Consider the following 10,330-nt stretch of genomic DNA (forward strand, 5'->3'; position numbering starts at 1 on the left):
GACAGAAAAGTCCTCTGAGGTGGCTGCAGCTTTAAACACATCCCAGTCTGTCTGGGCAAAACAGTCCTGCAGGGTGCCTTCAGTCTCTGGGGTCCAGAGTTTAATTTGCTTGGTGACAGGGTTTGTTTGTTTCAGTCTTTGTCTGTAAGCTGGATACAGGAACAAAGAAATGTGGTCCGAGCTTCCAAGGTGGGGGCGGGGTGCGGCCCTGTATGCACCCCGTATGTTACTGTAAACATGATCCAGAGTGTTCTTGCCCCGAGTGTCTTCACATGTTGGTAATATTTGGCGAGTACAGTCCATAAATTGCACTGGTTAAAGTCCCTGCAGTGATAAATACAGCATCGGGATGAGCTGTCTCTAGCGCGTTGATGACATCAAAGAGTTTACTGAGAGCAGCAGAGGGATTAGCACTTGGGCTAACATATACAGCAGCCAAAAACACAGCACTACGCTCTCTTGCTAGATAATAGGGCCGGCATTTCAGCAATAAAAACATCTGGCGAACAGTGCTTATAAACAGTCCGTACATCTCCACACCACGAGTTATTGATAAACACACACACACACACCACCTCCTTTTACCTTCCCCGAAGCAGCAGTGCGGTCACCTCGATGTAGACATTTCAGCAATAAAAACTCTACATCTGGCAAACAGTGCTTATAAACAGTCCATACAACTCCACACCATGAGTTATTGATAAACACACACACACACCACCTCCTTTTACCTTCCCCGAAGCAGCAGTGCGGTCACCTCAATGTACAGTGTGTGTTTGTAGCTGAATCGCAGAGTCTGGATAGGAAGAGGCTGGGTAATGGCGGTCAAGTAGCGCAAGCTTTTAGCCTAGCATGGAGTCCCCCTCGTTTGCCCCTCTTGATTTCAGCCTGCTTGCTTGTGCCTGGTGCTCCGAGGGGCTCCCTGAGGGTGATGGTGGTTGTCGTTGTTGTTGTGGTTGTTGTTGTTGCAGGAGCGGACAATGTGTTGTAGCTCCGGTGGTATGAAACCAGTAAATTCCCAGTGGCTTTGTGAGTTGGCGATATCCAGCAATGCCTGTCTGTTGTATGTTAGCAGTGTATGACATTTGTCCACTGCAGAAAAAGTAAAAAACACACAAAAAAGAAGAAAACGAAGAAAAAGCCAGCATTCGAGAGTGGAACGCGCAAACACATCCGCCTCAGTGGGCGCCATGTTAGTCCACGCAGATGCAGTACAGTACAGTAGAAATCACGAATCATGGGGACATCGAAGAGTTCCAAAAACTGGAAGCAGCGCCGTACAGTTACATTGACTTGACTGCTATTTTTAAAGGTAAGAAGCTGAAATGAATAGCAATAATTACACTTGTGACATTTTGGGTTGCTTTAATAGATTAGGTTAGCCAACTAGGTAACTTATCTTAAGTGATACTGCTGTCTAAGACAACAATAGTGAGTTAATCTCACAAAATTAACACAGTGTGTATTGTACAAGATAACTAAGTGTGGACATCTGTGCATGTTACCAATCCCCACCATTACCCCATGGCCACTGAATGTTGTTAAGGAATGAAAATTATCCCAAATGTACAAGTAATGTAATATCCCCATATTATAGCATAAACGTAGCATTTTTATTTGACATGTGATTAAAAGTCACCCTTTACATATTTTACCTTGTGAAAAGATGAGCTCTGTAAACATTTAGATATGCTACATGCAGGACAACCTCAACAACATATTGCCACAATAATGATATTATTTGAGTTAACAAATTGCAGAAGAAATGTAAACAACAATTAGAATATAAAATTAAGTTAGGGATTAAATTGCATTATGTAGGTGTACCTAATAAAGTCGCCACTTATCACTGCTGAGTTAATATTTGCCATAAACCCATGAGAATTGATTTTAATGTGGGAGCGGGCACAGCAATCACTGTCTGCTCATGAAGAACATTCAGAAATCTACAAACAGAAAAAAGAATAAAACTAGTTTTTTGGTTTTGTTTTGTTTTTTGTTTATCTGATTTCACACTTTGTGATGAAAACAGAAGAAACGTGATTTGCCTTTTCTGAACCACGGATCCGTTTTCTCATTCGCAGGTTCCATAAAATAATTGGATAATCTGATGATACATTGACCCTCTTTGTTTTCCCGTTTGTTTTTCCATTTTTAGGTTTTTCTGTTCTGGTTTTAAAAAACATGGACTTTTTTAAAGGCTATTTTTTTATTATGCTTTGAAACTGAAAAATCAAAGAACAAAACACATGGATTAACAGTTTAGTAATTATCCACCATAATGCCTCTGGCCTAGAACCATTTATATTTCTTGCAGTTCTTTCCAAGACTAGAAAACTGACCTTTATCTATAAACTTTGTGAAAGTTAAGGAATGTTGTAACCAAGGCATCACCTGAGTGGGATATTTTACAGTTGAGAATGCAATGGAATGGTGTCTCTGTTTCTGCTGCAAACAGACATGTGGAATTTATGTATTGCAATTTTTTATCTATGAGCCAGAGACATATGCATTTCTGATAAGCTACTACTGGCCGAAAATATTGTATATGTCAATGCAATGGTTGGGGTCTCCCCAAAACTCATTCATCAAAAAAAGAATGATTTAGTGTCTTTCAAACTAATGAAAGGCTTCTTTAAGTCACCTGTCATATAGAATAGAGGCTCTTGGAGTAAGCAGTGTCAAAATGGGTACCGTACTTTCCGGACTATAAGCCGCTACTTTTCTCGCTTCATGCACACACCCTCAACAAGGATAACACACGGCAAAATGCATATGATGCCACTTAAAATTACAGGCGATCAATCTGGCTGTCAAAATATCTCATGTTACAATGTGGACACAACATGTTTTTGTGTTGTACATCTAGTGGGTGCAGCTTATAGTCCGGTGCGGCTTATAGTCCGGAAATTACGGTAATGAGTTTGGCACATCTGCAAATATCAAATACATGTCTGGTATTGTGGAGGTGGAATCAAATTTGCTAACCAGCAAAGTGATCCCAACTCTGTCCAATAAAGCAGGGCATAACAGCGACAGTAACACAATAACCAGTAAGAAGACACCGACCTGCTCACAAACATATTAACCAACATACCCAGGATATTTCCTGCAGGCACCTCCTCCAGCTCTTCTAGTTCTCTGCCCATCAGCAGGTAGATGCGGTCCATGGAACAGCAGGACAGATGAGGCACCTCAACCACACAGTCGGAAGCACTGCAACCCCCTGGCAGCTAGCAGAGATAAAATAAGGAATGAACATGAGAGGAAAAGAGGCTCACAAATATAACACTGCAGTCATGGGTTGTTCTGGGATTATAATGCATGGACAACTACAGTAGGTTATAACATCCCATTTTCCATCCAGACAAATGGAAACAGTAGATTTAACCATTTGTTGTATGTCACTGCAGCAGCTGAGAGATGGGTTAGGTGATCTGCAATATGTGTAGACACATAATAAAATAACCCAACAATAATGTGTGTTTGCTTGTAAACTCAGCGGTCAGTTTATTAGGTACACCAAGATAAAACTAATACAGTCTAATCCAACAGCCCTGCAATAACTCCTGCTTCATGATGGTGATAAGGTTCAATCTATGTTCAGGCTGTTTCAGAAAGGTGTTGATTCAACTGTATGCCTCATTAGATCATTATAGAAAAGGCAGTTTGTCCTGTATTGTGTTATAGTCACAGGTGTTTTCTTTTGATTGACCATAACCACATACTGAACTTAATTGTGACAGGTTAAGTAAAGTGTTGTATAACTTGCTGTCAGTCACCAAAATTTGGTTTCCCTTGTGGGTCCATGTAGCACTGTCAGTTGAAGCTCCAGTTCATGTAGATGACATTATGCTTACAGCTCTTAGTGTGCCTGTAATAAGTTAGTGTGCACACAGCCGACAAGGACTGAATGACAGCAAACTATCATTTTTCTTCTTGTACTGAGACAAGTAAACCTAACTACATGTATGTATCAAACTGAATGGATTATCATGGAATCTGGCAGGTTCTCTGTAAGAAGAGATATGTTGGGGGCTAGGACTAGTGTATTTTCCCAGGCTACAAACACTAACACTGTATATTGAATTTTATATTTCAATGGCAATAAGTGAGAATTAGTAACAAATTTGTGCTTTACACAGACACAAGAAGAGTGGAGGAGGTACTGTAAGGGTTGATTGATAACCGTGGGTTTACCATGCTCAGGCCCTGGGCAGGGTCATACTTTGGCCCCAGTACAAATACTTTCTGTCCTTTCTTGACCACACCGCTGTAGACCCGGGCAAATGCTATAAAGGTCTCCCTCTGCACCTCTTCCTCCTCTGGCGTTGACTCTTTCAGTGTCAGACTCTCCATTTTAGCTGACAGAGGGAAACAAGATACACAGGAAAAACGGTCCCTGTGTGACTCAGTCATGAAGAACCATTTAACTCTTTTCTGTTTTTTTGACAAAAAACTGAGACATTTAACAATTTGACTCTACCACTATGTATTACTTTATTAGTAATCATTTAAAATATTGCATGTAAACATTTTAAGAAAGTCTAAGAATTTGCTCCAGAGTATAACTTATTCAGTAAGCAAAAACTACTGGTTAAGTCTGCCTGAGAATGATATCCCAGAAATTAAATGCCTCACTTTCACGCAAAGGTTTACAGTACTCCTTGAAGCTGTCACAAATTTGCAAACCCAATCCAAAATATGCTAGTCTTTTGTCAAACTGTTGTATATTTAGAGTAGGAAAAGTCATTAAAAGTGAGTGACAGAAATGAGTCAGTGAGTGGACAGATGAGCTTACCTGTGCTGAGTATTTCAGGTTGGCCCTCCTGTGGCACACACCCTGAGTGGATGAGGTCTTTGGGGCTCTCTGATGCTGTGTGATCAACTGCTATCTTGTCAGCATGTCTCTGTCTTGCTATCTCCCTGCGCTGGGCAATCTCCTCTTGGGTCAATGGCCTAAACAAATGCAAACACATACACGCACACAGGTCAGAATCCCATCAAATCTCCAGATGACAGCTGTTTCCTAGAGGTCAGACATTAGGTGTGAGGAGCAAGTTGTGAGCTGAAACCAGAGAAAGAGTTAGAAAACAGTTCAGGGTGAGGTGGGAATGATTATCTTAGTATGTTTTGCTTCAGGTACTGTTGAGAAGATGAAATATGATCCAGGAAGTCCAATTTGAGCAGTCGATCACTGAGAATGAAGAATGACACCTGACAAACAATCTTGAAGTGACATTTTAATGCCCCTAGGTACCTCAGGGCCAAGCTGTAAAGACAGAACCTAATTATCTCTGCATTAGTTTTGGTATGTGACCCATGTGTTTGAGTGTGTGCATGTGCCGTGTGATCAGAGTCTGTGTGTGTGTATACCCTCTTCAAAAAGACCACAGCAATTATAGCCACAGAGCTCCTCACAATAGGCCTGTACTGACGGCATCCAACATCGAGTTCAGTTCCATGATGACAAACCACTTAAAACAGCCCATAATTTGCCCCTGACAACAGCAGCAGCTCTGCGAACTCACTGCAACTAATTGCACCTCTTTTTTTGCACAAACCGGGGCCACAGACTGAATTCAGGATTCTAACAGGAAACCACAAAAAAGCAAATCCCATTGGATGAAGGCCTGGCCACAAAAACAAATAACGTCTGACTGGCAGCTTCAGACTGCGCAAGTCGGCTCAGTCATTAAATCTTACTTCTCTCACATTATTTCCTCCAAAATAAAAAAGATAAACAAACTAAAAGCAGACAAATGTTTAAGTGAAGGCTATCAACTGAATGTGATATTTATTTGAGCCTAGAATTGTTTGAACAGCTAAATAATCGTGCGAGTGTGTAGTACAAACTAAGCTTCATGCCTCTCATTAGACTGCTGCTAAGTCACTGCTTTTTTACTTCAAGAGGTCAGATCAGTTGCTCAGTGGTAATAATGGGAATGCCAGGACTTGGTTTCTAGCCTCACTCGCTGTGGTCATCAAGTAATGGCCTTCAAACACTGGAGCTGGACCATCACAACTACATAGAGACCCTTTCACATTGTGAAATAGCAGTGAAAACTGTGCTGGAAAAAGGAACAATGTAGTGGAGACAAAGCTGTCTGCAAGACATTTGCTTTTTACCACTAAAGGATTTTAATTCCAGATGTTTTCCATCTCAGCACAAGTGTATAAAATATAAGTGAGCAGTGACTGATATGATATTCTTTCAGACATTTGTAGGGAGGTGCTGTATTAGGTTAGAGTTATAAAGCTGAGCTAGCTGTTCAGCTGCCATAATGAGAAAGACTCTTCTTAAACAAGGAGTTCACACTGAATACCGTGTTAAGAGTGAATTGTCCTACAGGTTCAGAAGAGCATGATGTACCATCTGTCCTGTAATGCTCTACAGGACAGTGATCATATTGTGTATCCAGGAATGCTGTGAGGTCAAATTCAAAAAGAGACCTCAGATGTAGGGCACAGTCTCTCTTACTATACTACACAATAACAGAGAAAGAAGAGATAAAGTGCAGGAATAGAGGAGAAAATCGATACTGAATAAGAGCAGAAAGAAGGATAAGCAGATAGGAATTCTGTGCATATATTAAGCGTTCTAGTGCAGATAAACCAAACATTATGCAATGAAAAGAATCCTCACAGAGAACAAATACTGTGCAAACTGTGCAGCTGTAAGAGCTCTTTATAAAGTGAGGTAACATGGAAGGGTCCAGGTTAACTGCTCATGAGGCAGACAGCCTATGGAAAAAAAGTTGTTTCACTAGCAGGTGGTTGTTGTTTCTAAGGCCCTCAAGCATCTTCCAGAGGTGAGCAATTGCAGGGTGTGAGGGGTCAGTAATGATTTCCTGACCCTAGAAATATATATCTTGGAGGGATGGTAGAGAGAGGCCAATAATCTTCTGAGCTGACATGACAGTTCGCTGGACTCTGGCATGCTCCCGAGTGGCTGCGGATCCAAAGCATCTAGTAAGATGTAGAAGCAAAGAACAGATTCAGCGGTAGCTCTGTAGAAGGTCCTGAGAAGATCCTGCAGTAGGTGCAGGACGCACAACCTCTGTTGGGCTATCTTTATTAAGTTGTTGGTGTTAGCTTCTCACTTCAGGTTGTGAGAGATGACTGAGCCCAGGGGTTTAAAGGACTCCATGTGGGAGCCTGGAGGTTAAGTCGCTGGTGTGTAGGGAGAGCAGCAGTGGGTAGAGCACATAGCCCTGAGGTGCTCCATTGTTGGTACTCAATGTAGTTTTCCCCAGCCTCACTTGTTGCTGCCTCTTGGTCAGGAAGCTGGTGATCCACTGACAGGTAGAGGCAGGCAAGATAAATTGAAGATACTGTATGACAGTTTCTCAGTGTGTAGGGTCTCACTGACTTTTGTTGCAGTGGTCACAAGTAAACAGACTTTAGCTGTATAGCTGTGGGAGAGGGGGACATTTTCACCCATATGTGTGAAGTGCCACAGTGTTGGCACTTCACACATATGGGTGAAAATGTTTGCTAGATCTGTTGTAGCTTTAGAGAAGTGTACCCTTTGTGTAATTTAGTATTCTTTCCTTAGAGTTGATTAAATACATTTAACTACAACACAGAAACAAGAAAGATTTGTCTGCAATTTGAGAAATGTACTGTGCACCATTTGTGCAGGTGGCAGAGCAGCAGTAACTTGATTCATAATTTAAAACTCCTAACATGGTAATAAGGTCAGTCAGGATCGAACAATAATTAAAGTTCAGTGTTTTGTAAACACCAGACAGGTAAACTGTGCAAACAGATTCAATGTGCATACAGTGAAGTCATTTAGGACAAAGAAGATGTCTTCAAGATGAATTCCTGTGCTCCATCGGAACACTCAGACTTTATTTTAGGTCAGAGCAGTGACAGGCTATTTTTTCAATCTTTAAGATAGCTGAGTCACAGGGCATCTATCCACCCTAATGGCAATTAGAAAGGTCAATGAGCCAATGATTCCAGAAAAATGTAACTTCTTCTACATGCATGTGACAGCAACAATTTAAATATCTGAAAACAGTAGTTTTTGGTCATACTAATTTGAGTTAGACTTGATGTAACATTACAGAAACTTCTAAACATTCTCTCACAGTAATAAATAGTAACAAAGTGATCCTCTTCATGTCCACAACCTTTCAACATTAAAAGCATTCAGTCAGTTTTCACGGGTTGCATCCATTCGTTCCATCCATTTGTTGGCTGCCAACTGTCAGCCATGGTGGCATACAGCGTGGCATACAACTCCTGTGCAGGTATCTGTAGTCCTATGCTGTCACAGAGGTGTCAGCGGTGTCTAAGTATGCCTGCTGGTGGCAGCAGGTTAAAAAGAACGGAATCTCTTGCAGGATCATTAGCTGAGATTTGGGACAGGCTTTATCCTTCCTGGCTCACAGCCTGAGATAACCTGTTCTTCCTTCTCATACTATGACTTTCTTCTCTTTCATATATCTGCATCTCCTCATCCCCCATCCTGTAACCCATCTCTGACAGCCTGCCTATATCTGGTCTCCTCTGTTTGCCGCTCTGTTTTCCTAGGAGTGCATCAGCAGAGTCTGCAATTAGGATCTAGTCCTGTGTCAGAAGGAGGTAGGAGAGCACAGACAACGCCAGCCAGCCGAACTCTGCATCAGATATGCTGGAGATCAAGAAGTTGAAAGCAGAGGGGAAAAGCATGGAGAGGGGGTGCAGGGTGCTATGCGCTTTATACTCACTATGTATTTCTGGATTTCAGAAATTTTCAAGTGTAGGGTGTGTTTTGACTCAGACTTCCAAGGTTCTCAATGAGTTCAGATGTTCATGGTTTGTTTTCTTTCATAAAAAATGCATACTCTGTGGGAGAAAAACAGTCTAGGCCCACATTTGCCAAATAAAACAACAATGCAATTCCTCAGCTCATAAATCAGCATTTTCAGTTTGCATAAAGTTTGACCAGCCCTTAAAAGACATGTCTGGCAATATTTTATAGATTTTCATATATTATCAAATCCCATTACAACACAAGCAAAAACAACAACAAACTGATCCTAAAAACAATTATTACAGTATATATGTACTAATAGAGTATATCTTAGAGCTCCACTGTTGTCAAGAGACTATTAAAACAATGTTACACTAGGTCACACATTGCTTCATTATCATGAACTTTCACACGGTGCAGTTTATTTTGATTCCCACATAGGACAGGGCTTTGACAGCAATGTGCCACATCTAAATCCTGCTTCAATTCCTTTTTAAAATTTGAGCCACTTTGGAATGAATCCCTGATCAAATTAAAAATGGGTTTTTCTTTCAACATCTGTAAGTAACAGAGGTGCACTGCACTCACCAAAAAGAAAAAGAAATAACAGAAACACATCTTATCATTATGAGACAAGTTCCTCCAGTTTTTTTTCCTTTGGTGAATGCAATGCATAAAGTTATGACTGAAAGAGTCTCTTAGATCTATAATCACCTTTTTTGGACAAAGCAGGAACTTTACACTTTATACTGACAGCCTGTTTAAAGGTGGCAATCTTCTAAAACTAAACCTTTGTATGTCACAAATTAATATATTATCACAAAGAGGTTTCTTATTTTGGTTTCAAATGCTTTATCACTATATAGTTGAAAATAAAAATAATCAAAAACACCAATAAATAATCAATAATAAATTAAATATTTACAACATTTTATCCTTTACTAGTTTGTTTTATTTTTCAGCTCATTTGCCTTCATTTCTTTATTTGTGTCTTGAAAGAAAGCTACAGTATATCTATAACCCTTTCCCCTGTAAGATTTGATTCTTATAGGCTCTAGTTACTTTATAATCTTTAGTTACTTTTCAGTTCTTCATTGTCTTTTAGTTACTTTTCATACCTTTACCTTCCTTGCTTATACATGTTAAAACTGTATTGATGACTGACCAGAACTACGAAGCTTTGGTTACTTTAATACATTTATTTTCCTTGCATACAGTGCCTTGCGAAAGTATTCGGCCCCCTTGAACTTTGCGACCTTTTGCCACATTTCAGGCTTCAAACATAAAGATATAAAACTGTAATTTTTTGTGAAGAATCAACAACAAGTGGGACACAATCATGAAGTGGAACAAAATTTATTGGATATTTCAAACTTTTTTAACAAATAAAAAACTGAAAAATTGGGCGTGAAAAATTATTCAGCCCCTTTACTTTCAGTGCAGCAAACGCTCTCCAGAAGTTCAGTGAGGATCTCTGAATGATCCAATGTTGACCTAAATGACAAAGGATGATAAATAGAATCCACCTGTGTGTAATCAAGTCTCCATATAAATGCACCTGCACTGTGATAGTCTCAGAGGTCC

At 40.3% G+C, this 10,330-nt stretch overlaps 1 protein-coding gene across 5 annotated transcripts in view; it reads right to left on the reverse strand.

Annotated features, from left to right (window-relative positions):
- The window catches only part of efl1 (elongation factor like GTPase 1), a 159,872-nt gene that overhangs the window by 85,719 nt on the left and 63,823 nt on the right, over positions 1-10,330 (reverse strand). For all 5 annotated transcript variants that reach the window (XM_020624779.1, XM_020624783.1, XM_020624781.1 and 2 more), the window contains exons 13-15: positions 4,802-4,959; positions 4,201-4,364; positions 3,098-3,233 (exon numbers count right to left, since the gene is read on the reverse strand). In XM_020624779.1, the coding sequence (XP_020480435.1) occupies positions 3,098-3,233; positions 4,201-4,364; positions 4,802-4,959 (458 nt within the window). The remainder of the gene's footprint in view (positions 1-3,097; positions 3,234-4,200; positions 4,365-4,801; positions 4,960-10,330) is intronic.

This window comes from Monopterus albus, unplaced genomic scaffold, assembly GCF_001952655.1.
Source record: "Monopterus albus unplaced genomic scaffold, M_albus_1.0 scaffold338.1, whole genome shotgun sequence".
Classification (NCBI taxonomy): domain Eukaryota; kingdom Metazoa; phylum Chordata; class Actinopteri; order Synbranchiformes; family Synbranchidae; genus Monopterus; species Monopterus albus.